The sequence below is a fragment of the Rhincodon typus genome, chromosome 5 (assembly GCF_021869965.1).
Source record: "Rhincodon typus isolate 14 chromosome 5, sRhiTyp1.1, whole genome shotgun sequence".
NCBI lineage: Eukaryota > Metazoa > Chordata > Chondrichthyes > Orectolobiformes > Rhincodontidae > Rhincodon > Rhincodon typus.
The window spans coordinates 68,006,736-68,020,299 of NC_063336.1; the positions used below are offsets into that span (position 1 = coordinate 68,006,736).

General features: G+C 40.5%; 1 protein-coding gene across 1 annotated transcript in view; it reads right to left on the bottom strand.

Annotated features, from left to right (window-relative positions):
* Positions 1–13,564, bottom strand: part of supt3h (SPT3 homolog, SAGA and STAGA complex component) — a 66,967-nt gene that overhangs the window by 16,513 nt on the left and 36,890 nt on the right. The window contains exons 5-7 of the mRNA XM_020534776.2: positions 11,776–11,888; positions 9,079–9,189; positions 4,570–4,764 (exon numbers count right to left, since the gene is read on the bottom strand). Of these exons, the coding sequence (XP_020390365.2) occupies positions 4,570–4,764; positions 9,079–9,189; positions 11,776–11,888 (419 nt within the window). The remainder of the gene's footprint in view (positions 1–4,569; positions 4,765–9,078; positions 9,190–11,775; positions 11,889–13,564) is intronic.

Genomic DNA, 13,564 nt, shown 5'->3' on the forward strand with positions numbered 1-13,564 from the left:
AGTTGGATGAACACAGCAGGCCAAGCAGCATCAGAGGAGCAGGAAAGCTGACATTTCGGGCCTAGACCCTTCTTCAGAAATGGGGGAGGGGAAGGGGATTCTGATAGAAGATGGATAAAGGAGAAGATAGGTGGAGAGGAGATAGACAGGTCAAAGAGGCGGGGGTGGAGCCAGTAAAGGTGAGTGTAGGTGGGGAGTTGGGGAGTTAGGGAGGGGATAGGTCAGTCCAGGGAGGACGGACAGGTCAAGGGGGCGGGATGAGGCTAGTAGGTAGGAGATGGGGGTGGGGCTTGAGGTGGGAGGAGGGGAGAGGTGGGAGGAAGGACAGGTTAGGGATGCGGGGACAAGCTGGGCTGGTTTTGGGATGCGGTTGGGAGAGGGGAGATTTTGAAGCTTGTGAAGTCCACATTGATACCATTGGGCTGCAGGGTTCCCAAGCGGAATATGAGTTGCTGTTCCTGCAACCTTTGGGTGGCACTGCAGGAGGCCCAGGATGGACATGTCGTCTAAGGAATGGGAGGGGTAATTGAAATGGTTTGCGACTGGGAGGTGCAGCTGTTTAGTGCGAACCGAGCGTAGGTATTCCGCAAAGCAGTCCCCAAGCCTCCGCTTGGTTTCCCCGATGTAGAGGAGGCCACATCTGGAACAGCGGGTACAGTATACCACATTAGCAGATGTGCAGGTGAACATCTGCTTATTGTGGAAGGTCTTCTTGGGGCCTGGGATGGGGGTGAGGTGGGAGGTGTAGGGGCAGATGTAGCACTTCCTGCGGTTGCAGGGAAAAGATGAGGTGTTGGGGACCAGGGAATCGGAAGTTTTGGAGGAGGTGGAGGGCGTGGGTGGTGTCACGGATGTAGGTGGGGAGTTGCTGGACCAAGGCGGAGAAAATGGAGTCGAGATAAGTAGAGATAAGTTCGGTGGGGCAGTCAGGTTTGTAGATTTTAGGAAGGAGATAGAAGCGGGCGGTGTGGGGTTGGGGACCCCAACACCTCATCTTTACCATGGACGTCCAGTCCCTATACACCTGTATTCCCCATGCAGATGGCCTAAAGGCCCTCCGCTTCTTCCTGTCCCGCAGGCCCGACCAGTCCCCCTCCACTGACACCCTCATCTGCTTAGCCGAACTCGTCCTCACTCTTAACAACTTCTCTTTCAATCCCTCCCACTTCCTACAGACAAAGGGGGTGACCATGGGTACCCACCCGGGCCCAAGCTATGCTTGCCTCTTTGCAGGTTACGTGGAACAATCCCTTTTCCATAGCTACATTGGCCCTAAACCCTACCTCTTCCTCCGTGGCATCGATGACTGTATCGGCGCTGCCTCGTGCTCCCATGAGGAGCTCGAACAGTTCATCCACTTCACCAACACCTTCCACCCCAACCTTAAGTTCACCTGGACCATCTCTAATACCTCTCTCTCCTTCCTGGACCTCTCTGTTTCCATCTCTGGCAACCACCTGGAAACCAATATCCATTTCAAACCTACCGACTCCCACAATTACCTAGAATACACCTCCTCTCACCCACCTTCCTGCAAAAAGGCCATCCCCTATTCCCATTCCTTCGCCTCCACCGCATCTGCTCCCAAGATGAGGCATTCCACTCCCAGACATCCCAGATGTCCTCGTTTTTCAAAGACCGCAACTTCCCCTCCACAGTGGTCAAAAATGCCCTCGACCATGTCTCCCGCATTTCCCGCAACTCATCCCAGACACCCCCTACCCGCAATAACAACCAAAACAGAATCCCCCTCGTCCTCACGTACCACACCACCAACCACTGAAACCAACGCATCATCTTCTAACATTTCCGCCATCTGCAATCTGACCCCACTACCAAAGACATTTTTCCCTCCCCACCATTATCTGCTTTCCAGAGGGACCACTCTCTCCGTGACTCCCTTGTCCGCTCCACACACCCTCCAGCCCCACCATCCCCGGCACTTTTCTCTGCAACCGCAGGAATTGCTACACCTGCCCCTACACCTCCCACCTCACCCCCATCCCAGGCCCCAAGAAGACTTTCCACATCAAGCAGATGTTCACCTGCACATCTGCTAATGTGGTATACTGCATCCACTGTTCCAGATGTAGCCTCCTCTACATCGGGGAAACCAAGAGGAGGCTTGGGGACTGCTTTGCGGAACACCTACGCTCGGTTCACACTAAACAGCTGCACCTCCCAGTCGCAAACCATTTCAACTACCCCTCCCATTCCTTAGACGACATGTCCATCCTGGGCCTCCTGCAGTGCCACAACGATGCCACCCGAAGGTTGCAGGAGCAGCACTTCATATTCCGCTTGGGAACCCTGCAGCCCAATGGTATCAATGTGGACTTCACAAGCTTCAAAATCTCCCCTCCCCCGACCGCATCTCAAAACCAGCCCAGCTTGTCCCCGCTTCCCTAACCGGTCCTTCCTCCCACCTATCCGCTCCTCCCACCTCAAGCCCCACCCCTATCTCCTACCTACTAACCTCATCCCGCCCCCTTGACCTGTCCGTCTTCCCTGGGCTGACCTTTCCCCTCCCTAACTCCCCACCTACACTCACCTTTACTGGCTCCATCCCCGCCTCTTTGACCTGTCTGTCTCCTCTCCACCTATCTTCTCCTTTATCCATCTTCTATCCACCTCTCCCTCTCTCCCTATTTATTTCAGAATCCCGTTCCCCTCCCCCATTTCTGAAGAAAGCTCTAGGCCCAAAACGTCAGCTTTCCTGCTCGGCCTGCTGTGTTCATCCAGCTCTACACCTTGTTATAACAGAATTTCCTTGTTCCATTTAATGCCAAAGTAGAAAGGAAGTCTCAATGGGTCCAGAAAGTTCACATCAGTCCACAAAATACTTGCATGAGCAAATCTGTCCAACATCGCACTGAGGTTCAAATCATTGTCCTTGAAGACGCAGTTACACTCTGACAAATCCAGCAGTCTCTGAACCAAGGATACACTGGATTTATTTTTAATGAAAACTGGCAAATTAAAATTGAAATGCATCAATGCAGATCAGAACATCTTAGTCCAGTAAATAAGGGAATGCAGGAAAACTAATCGTTATGATGGCGAAACACTTTACATTACTTTACATCATGTCACAGCTGATGTTAACTGACTTCTAATTCTCATACAATGGGCTTAATAACTCTTTTTGCACGTTTCTGCAAACGCACCACACGCGCGCACACACACGCACACACATATCAGTACAATGTTCAAAATGCGATAAAAAGCAATCAAAAAAAGGTCTGGATTTTGGACATCATTAATTTCAGGTTAGCAGGATTTGTTAGACTGTATCTAATATAATCATATGCCATACAACATCCTACATTGATGACCCCTTTTCAAAGTTTATAGGAGCAGTAAAGAGAAGCATAAAAAGCTTATAATTTAGTGTACATTTACAATGATGAAAAATAAATTGATTCCTCCATAAGTAATTGTAATCATTTGGTTTAAAAACAACCCTTTTTCTCCAAATCGCTCTACAACATTTCCTTACTACTTCTATATGTCCATATTTAGCTCGGACAGTAGCGAAATATTATCACCCTGAATTTTTGGGCATTCTACTCTGAAACTGGCTGAAATTAATGAATTTCAATGGTCCATAAAGTTAATTTCATTAATTTATTTCATTTGATTAGTTCATTTCAGCAATCTGCAGAGTTGGCCTATGCCATGACAATTCATGGCACAGCTTAGGAGAAACAAACCTAATTAAATTAGCAAATAAAAACCGAAAGAACTGTAGATGCTGTAAATCAGGACAGTCAGTTCTGAGGAAGGGTCATCAGACCCGAAACATTAACTCTGTTTTTTCCTTCACAGATGCTGCCAGACCTGCTGGCCTTTCCAGCAACTTTGTTTTTGTTCCTGATTCAATTAGCATTGATGTTGGGATGTTGTACATGCATTTTGGGTTTACATAACATCCTCCAAGCAAAGAATTCCTGACTATCTATAACTATTTCATTAACCACTAAATTTGACTTACATAAAACAACAATTTTTATAAAATAAATTAAGATCTAATAAGTGTGCAATTGGTCTTAGGTGCTGATACAAAGCAGGTGATAGCCCAACAACTGTCAGTCCTTCTTACACCTCGTTACCCTGCTATCTGACATCAATTTAACCCCAATTTCTTTAGTTGCAACAGCAGGCACTGTTGAAATAAAACAGCACTAAATCAGTAAACTCAAAATTTACTGAATTATTAAAAATGGGAAATAAGCAATTGTTTAAAGCCTTGTCTGAAAACCTACAGAGATTACCAATTTTTTGTTTGAATTGAACAAGCCAAAGGTATCCCAAATCCTATGTTTATTCTTTGTATACTTAATAAACTATACTGGTTCTAACAAGTTGATATTATTAGGCATGATCATATTAAATGGATGAGGAGATGAATGGCCTATTCTTGTTCCTATTTCTTATGGTATTGTGGTCTAATATTTTATCAAAACTAAAACATGGTTCACGCATTTTTACAATGATGATTTCTATTTAACACAGCATGATGGTCAAGGGTACACGAGCTGCTTAACTGACTAAACAATGTCTACCAACCTTTTTTCTCTTGCGGGCTTTAGCTTTAGTATTGCTGGAATCTTGCCCCATGCCTCCATTCCCCAAATTTCCTGAATGTGTCTTGGACACAATGTGTTGTGCTGCTGATGCAGGGGTTGTTGGTGTTGACGGGGGTGTATTCTCTGGTGAGTCAGGATTGCTCTTCAAACTAATGGGCTGAACTTGAAACTGTATCTAAAATAATAAAAAGTAACATTTTTAGATGCTGAAAAATATTAATTTGTATATAAAACTAGATACCATTCAAAGTCTAATAAGAATCACACATTTTATAGGATATCTGATAAATAAGTTAGTTACATAATTAACAACCTTAAAGGTAATATACTTTCTTTCCTGTTAAGATACTGCAAGTATTTTAGTAAGTAATCCAATTATTAATCAAGCGCATGCATACTCACACTCTGGCTAATGTCCTCTTCATATTACCCCTTTTAAGTCTGATCAACATTGGCATCCACCATGGTACTTCTGTGAACATAACCAATTTTATCTACTTGGCTATTTGCTAGATGAAGGAGCTGTCTTGGCCGTTTCGCGTTTTTGTTCTAGACAACCAAGAGAATCTGTCTTGATGAAGAAGCTTGTGTGAAAATGTCAGTCAGAAGTGATAGTCAAGGCTGGAATTCTAGTTTGTGTATATTATTTGACGTCTGACTGACTTCTAATGTAATCCTTCAAATTTCATTTTTCTCTCAAACAATGTAGTGTCATCTTCAGGGTTTCAGATTGACCTATGCTTTTGTGGATGTTTGAACAGTTGAGAAGAAAATTCCACCCACTGTCTTCCACTAAGACACCTACTGTAACAAATTAAAGTATTTATTTGGTAGAAAATTTAAATAGCCAAGCAGCCAGTGGTACCTATAATGTACAGTTTAAGCAGATTAGTGTTTTTTATTCATTCAAGGGATGTTAGCATCACTTGCTAGGCCAGCATTTATTATCCATCCCTGCTGCCCATCTTATAAGTTCTGTTAAATGTATTTTTGGTGTAACATAACAAAAAAAGGTCAAAATATTTTAAAAACATTATTCAAGAGATTAAAAATATTAAATTGAACCTGCCTGTATAACCAATGGAGGGAAAAATTAATTGACCTATTGACTGAACAATTTTTAGTCATGCATCATAATTTGTCAGAAAATTAGATCCTTGATCACTATGAACATGTCATGTTCACTGACTGGCTTCGGACTGATTTAAGCAGGAAGTTAGAAAAGACCATAAGAAATAGGAATAGTAGTAGGTTGTTCTGCCCCTTAAGCAACCTCTACCGTTCAACAGTGTCATGGCTGATCCAACATCCTACAAAAAGTGGTTGAAATGAGCTAAAACATCTTAGAATTAAGGAGTCAAGTTTCAACCTTTATAGTTGAATAGTTGCATATCTCCTTAACTATATGGAAACCACATTTAAATTTCATCTGGAATATCAAACAACACAAGTTGCATTATACTTTTAATTGAGACCATTTCTCACTGCAGTTTACAGAGATGGGTAAAAAAAATGAGCTAGTGGGGGCTACATCCATAAAATAATATCAAGCAGACACTTAACCTTTCTGCAGATATTTCACTATCAATAACTGCTTTATCTTTGTTACCTACAAGTAACTGCATTTATATGGCATCTTTAACATGGAGAAATGTTCATGTATGCTTCTCAGAGTAGCAAATACTGTTAAGGAGGTGTGTTTCAACAATAAGACTGAGAGATTGAGATATGTAGAAAGAAAGTTTAGAAGAATAAAACCTAAACTTGTGAAAGCGCGCCTGTCAATATTTGGGTGAGAGATAGGACAATAGAGGTGCACAAGTGAGGCCAGAACAGACGATCAGAGACTTTAGGAAATGGTGTTTATAGGTCTGAAGAAGGTCACAGAAATATGTGGGTGATGCCATCAAAACATTTAAAATTAGGGGTTAAAACAGAGAGTATAAGTTATTTAGAAACTAGAAGTCATATCTGGTCCACCAGGCAGATTTGTGTAATTTGTGCCTTCTTTATGAATCAATTCACCTGATCATCTTGTTTGAATTGTTTGTCTCCTAAAAAAGGAACTGTAAAAGATCAGGGAAATGGAACAAAATGGATAGCTAAATGTTTTAACATCAGCAGGTGTTTTAAAGTGTTTTACATGTGGCAAACTCAGTTAATTTCTACTCTTTAATAATGAATACACTTGGGGAATTCAAACACTGTACAATAGGTAAGAAATTGGGGCATTCAGATTGAAAGAATTTCACTTTTCTGTGACAGATTAAGAATTGCCAAGTTTCAACTGACAAAAAAAATCTGTATTTTGTTTTAATATTAATATGCAGATAAGTTAAGTTCTGTTTCAAGCACTCTTGATTTTTTTATTTTAACATGCTTAGAAGTGACAAGCAAGATTAATCCTATCTGGAGTATGAGAAACTGATTGGTTATCATGTTGAGTTGTCTGGTTAATTGTATCCATGATCTTGCTGAAGTTTTTCTTCGGAAGTCGAAGGGGCCTTGAGTGGGCCAGTTATGGATCAATCTTGTTAGTGGATTCAGGTGGAGCTGTTCCAGTTCCCACAAAAATAAAAATTACACATTTTATGAGTAACATCCAATTGTTCTTCCAAGAATTATATAAGCCAATTGCTACGTACAAATAGAAATATTCAACACAATATGCTGAAGTCTGCTGAAAGTTCATAATATATTTTTATTATTTTTGGGAACTTAAATTCCATAGTGGAAGAAAAATGGAATTTTGTTTTCCGTTCTGTGACTGGCTAGAAGGTTAGCTTGAACTGTGAGCTAAAGACAGCATTTCCAAGAAATAAAATGACATTAGATACATGAACAGCTAACACTGGGGAGTTGAGTGCTGGGGTTTTTGCTGATTTGAGTTTTACAACCCAGAGAGAAGTGGGCCTAGAAGTCGAGTCATCCAGTCAGAAACACGTTCATCAGACAAAAACAGGTTGTTTCAGAAAGTGGCAGTCCTTAACAATTGAAATAAAGAAAGCTATCTACAGAAAGCTTTGGAGGTATCATTGAGGAAGTTCCTACAACACATTATGCTGAAGTCATAAAATTAAGGAGTCCATGTTAAGTAATGGTTTAATGTCTCTAAGGTTGTTGTTTGGATAAACGATTGAACTGTTTTTTGTGATTGTAGTGAGACCATTGGAAACTCGTCCTGGGGTAGTATAACATAACTTGCAATTTTTTTTCTTTTGTTTAATAAAACTTTTATATTCATTTGTTAAAATTATGTTGGCAGCTGCTTGTGAATTTGTTCAGTAACTGACCTTCACTGCAAACAAAAAAGAAAAATAAAACTTATGGTCTATGAAACTGGGTCTCACTCTGGAATCTGACTATTATCATCAGCAGCAATAATAACAACTGAAAATTATAATCGGGGCCTTAAACAATTGCAGTACTCTGACTACTACATTTAAGCAGTCTTATCATTGCTAATTCACAGGCTCACCTGAAATCAAATCACATGAGCCTGGGTCACTGGGACAACTACTTTTTTTGTTGATTATCAATAGCAGACAAAACATTTTTCAGGTGAGATACAAGCCACCAACAGATTAAAATAGTACTCAAAAAATTTAAAATAATTTCAGTTAAAAGAAAATGACTTACATTGGACTCCGTAAACAGTTTAGTGCATGTATAAACTGCAAGTATTGTGTGTAATCTCAGAGCTGATTGATTACCATTTCTGTAACATTTTACTTCTTACAAATATATTTACTAGCAGTTTAGTTAAAATTGAATGATCTAGTTGTTTGACATTTTCTGAAAATTCTGACTCTCAGACATACATGTGAATGGCGTGGTGGCTCAGTGGTTAGTACTGCTACCTCACAGTGCCAGGGACGCAGGTTCAATTCCAGTCTCGGGAAACTGTGTGGAGTTTGCATGTTCTCCCTATGTCAGCGTGGGTTCTCTCTAGGTGCTCGGGTTTCCACCTACCATCTAAAGATGAGCAGGGTTACGTGAATTGGGCATGCTAAAACAAATTGCACCATAGTGTCCACAGACATGTAGGTTAGGTGGATTAGCCATGGTTTAAAAAAAAACCCATGTGGGGTTATGGGGATGAGGTGGGGGTGTGTGTCTGGATGGGAAGCTCTTCAGAGGTTTGGCACAGACAGGATAGGCCATATGGCCTCTTTCTGCACTGTAAAGATTCTATACAGTGATGCATTTTGCACTATTTCTGGTAGATAACAGTAAAAGGGCTCATTGTCCAGAGGTGACATTCACATAAACAATGATCTTACTTGTAGAAGCTGACTTTGCAGCAAACAGGAGTATGGAACAATACTGAAATGTACAAATTGGAGCATGTAAATTCAGTTAAAAAGACAAAAATTGTAAACAGATTCTATTTCGTGTTGGTGCAAAAGGTTAGAAGTTGGTGCTTTGATGAGAAATGCAGGAGATTAATTCCTTTTCACTAAAAATTGCGTACGTTTCAAACACCCACCTCAGGTAATGCAGCATTATGATGTGCAAGTGTCACAGATTTGGCATTATTAAATGGATCTCCAGTTTTAGCAGCCATGTCCTGTTTCACCAAAAGGGCGAGGTCCACCAGCTTAAAAAGAAAAATAGTATTTCTTTTAAAAATGAGTTGATCATGGTATTTTAACACATATGTCATTGTGGCATTATATGATTTAAAAAGTGTTCACATCTCTACTAAGAAATTTGCGAATCTCAAAAGCTGTGCAATAAAGTTTTCTGCTCTGAAATTTAGATTCAGAATGATTATAGTTTTGTTGCTAGCAGTACAATGGACTGAAAGCAAAGAATTGCAGTATCACTGGGGGAGAAAAAAAGAGATTCATATCCACCCTAAAGTTTTCAATTAAAGGGGCTGACTTTTTACTTGCATCTGTAAGTTTAAACTGAGCTGATTTATTACAACATGATACCCTCCTTCGTCTAATCTCTACACATGGTCGTTCCAAGGAGAAGAGTCACAGAGATCTACAGCATGGAAACAGGCCCTTCAGTCCAACCTGTCCATACCACCCAGTTTTCACAATTAAACTAGTCTTATTTGCCTGTGTTTGGTCCATATCCCTCCTTTCCTATCATCTCTATGTACCTGTCTAAATCTTTCTTAAATGACAAAACTGTACTCGCTTCCACCACTATCTCTGGCAGCCCATTCCATGATCTGCCCTTAATATATTTGAGGTCATTCAAAACTTTGCTGTTGCCCACATTCTGGAAGACTGGACAGTTATGGGGGGGCTTATGGCCTTGTGGTATTGTCTCTGCGCTAGAAATCATAGGTAATGTTTGAAATTCCTGGGTTCAATACTGGCCCCAGCAGATGCAGCCCGTTCACCACCCTGTGTGAAAAAATTGCCCCTCTGGACCCTTTTAATATCTCTCCCCTCACACCTTTAACCTTTGCCCTCTAGTTTTAGACTCCCCTAGAATGGGGAAAAGTTGTAGTTATCTAAATTATCTGTGCCTCTCATGATTTTATAGGCCTCTAAAATGTCATGTCTGAGTCTCCTACACTCCAGGGAAAAATGTTCCAGCCTATCCAACCTCTCCTTATAACTCAAACCTTGCAATCCCTGTAGAAATTATAAAAGAAATACTTTAATTGTTAAAAACAAAACTAAAAAGTGCAGATGTTGGAAATCAGAAATGCAAATGGAAAGTGTTGGAAAAATTCAGCAGGTCTAGCAATACCTGGGGAGAGAAGGCAGAGTTAACCTTTAACTGAAGCAGGGTTACTGGACCCAAAAGGTTAACTCTGCCTTCTCTCCACAGATGCCGGCAGACCTATTGAGCTTTTCCAGCAATTTCTATTTTTACTTTAACTGTTAGGTGCACAACCACTACATTACAGTAACTAATTGCTTCAGTCATGATGACAAGCAATGTTGAGGCGTTGCTGGCTCTATTCATGAATGACTTAAGAGAACCAGATGAGTTTTTATAAAAGAGAACACAACATTTCATTTGCATTTGCCAAGTGTCAACTCATGCATCTGACAATATTTCCTCATCTTGCCTCTACACTTGATTAATGCAACACATACCTGGCTAGTTCCCATAATGGGCCCTTAATATACTTGAGGTCATTCAAAACTTTGCAGTTGCCCACATTCTGGAAGACTGGACTGTCATGGGGGGGCTTATGGCCTTGTGGTATTGTCTCTACACTAGAAATCATAGGTAATGTTTGAAATGCCTGGGTTCAATTCTGACCCCGGCAGATGCAGACTTTAAATTCAATAAAAAGTTTGGAATTAAGTGTCTACCGAAGATTGTGAAACTACTGTGGTTCACTAATGTAGTAAATAAACCAAGCAATCTCTATGTTTCAAAGAAATAAAACCATATGATTTTTATATCAAAGCTCTTGATGAAAAATGTGTTTATTTATTATAGATGGCGATTTGGCTTTTCTGTTGCATACTTATTTGAGGTCAAACCTCTTATAGCACTATATCCAGGTTATCAGGGCAAATCTCCGAGCATTGACCATCAGGGCTATCTGGTTCCATTACCTTTATAAAATTTATCAAGTACCTTCTGTTCTGCTGTGGATGAGAGACATTGTTCCTGCTCGGTGTCTTCTGCACCAGTGCACCACCAAAATGTTGGAGATATTCTTGTGCCTTTCTGAGATTAGATTCAGTTCATACTGACTTCCATCATTTGCTCCAGCTGAAACGCATCTCCCCTTTAAGAGGTGCAGACTAGCTTTATTGCATGCTAGCCTCTGTCAATTTTGTACCCAACTCAAGCATGTGGCCAGTTAACTGAGGCACAATTAATTTCTTCCTGCTTCTGGAGTTAAATAACTTTGCAAACATGACCTTTGAGTTGCTAATCGATCATTCTAACCAGTAGGTTTATTACATGTTTTATCATGGAATAAAAACACAATCACTTTTGTCTTTTTAAAAATCTGATATTAAAATTTATCCCATGTATCATATATAGGTACAGTTACAACATTTAAAACACAGTTGACTGGAACATGAATAGGAAAAGTTTAGAGGGACATAGACCAAACACAGGGAAACGGGATTAGTTTAGTTTGGGAAACTTGGTCAGCATGGACAAGTTGGGCCGAAGGGTCTGTTTCCATGCTGCATGACTCTATGACTACCATAGGCCACTCTATTTTACGAAGTTTACACATTACCTGGGCCACTGTCTCCTGTGCTAGGTATGCCATGATCTCCAAAGCAACTGGATTAGGCTTCACTTCCATACTGCTGCAGTCCAACCAATCCTTAAACTTTGTTGGTTTTTTGGCTGTCAATTACAGATGTAACAAATGGAACAATAATCTGTATTAGAAAAACAATGCAGCTATACATTTTAAAGCAACATACTGTGAAGATGGCAAAGATTTTTTGGAATGTTATTTTGACCTGAAAAACAAGTCTTCAGCACTGAAGAATTAGTTTACAAACCTGCTGCAAATTTACATTATTAGAAGTGTCATTTTTTTCCTTTGTTTACAAAGTACACCAGTTGGAGATATTCTTGTGCCTTTCTGAGATTAGATTCAGTTCATACTGACTTCCAGCATTTGCTCCAGCTAAAACACATTCCCCCTTTAAGAGGTGCAGACTAGCTTTATTGCATGCTAACCTCTGTCAGTTTTGTATCCAACTAAAGCATGAGGCCAGTTAACTGATGCACAATTAATTTCTTCCTACTTGTGGGGTTAAATAACTTTGCAAACATGACCTCTGAGTTGCTGATATTTTAGCAAATCATTTGTTCCAGTCATTAATTACATGAAATGCTCGCTTTGTATTTTCCTACAATATAGACAATAATTTCTAAATACTACAGGGATTATCAAGCCAAAGGGAGAAATAAATTGTCTATCAAAACAGCCACAAATTTCAAATATGACATATACAAGCACTGTAAGTGGCATTCCCAAAAGTCAAAAGGAATGTACCATGCAAAAAATCTGAAATCGAGCAATTAATATAATTTGTGACATCATTTGTTTTCAATTTATTAATTAGAATCTACATTGTCATTTTATTCTGAATCTCCAATTGTCATTTCTTCTCTACCATAATCTCCCTCAATGTAACTCTCAGAAATTCCATCATCAGGACCTCGTCTGCTTTTCACCTCACATTCTTTTTTTCTATCTTTCATATGCCTCCTGGTCTTTGATTCAATTCCTACCTTTTCATTCCTTTCATTACTTACACTTCTCTATTGCTCTTCCTATCCACTCCCCAACAATATAGGGTTTCCCTTGATTTCATCAAAGGACACAAATCTGAAGTGCAGAGAGACTTGGGAGTTCTAGTCCAGGATTCTCTCAAGGTAAACTTGCAAGTTGAGTCAGTAGTTAGGAAGGCAAATGCAGATCACATGGAATTGGTGCCTGGACTTGTAGGGCTTCAAGCAAGATATCGTTTCTTACCATTCCTTCTATACAGATGAGTTCAATAATCTTGCTGTTATTCACTCACATTAGATCTCACACTACTACATGGGCAATAGTGACCAGACCCACAGAGCCAGAGATGACAGAAAAGAACCTGCAGTTAAGCCCAGTAATGGCAAATAATGAAGCCAGCTTTCAATCCAAACGCAGAGATGGGGAAAATACCTAGAGTGATATTCAGCATTGGTAGGGACTGGTTATCGGCAGACTTCAACACATACCTACCAGTATATGAGAAATGCCATGCAAGGTTGAAGACAGCATAGAAGACAACCTTTTATTTCAAGCAGATGAAAGCTGAGAGTCAGAAATCTTTACTAACAGAACAAAGCCTCAAGATTCAGTAGGTACTGCTGATGCTGGAGAATCTGAGATAACAAGGTGTAGAGCTGGATGAACACAGCAGGCCAAGCAGCATCAGAGGAGCAGGAAAGCTGACGTTTTGGGTTGGACCCTTCTTCCCGAAACAAAAACAGAAGTTGCTGGAAAAGCTCAGCAGGTCTGGCAG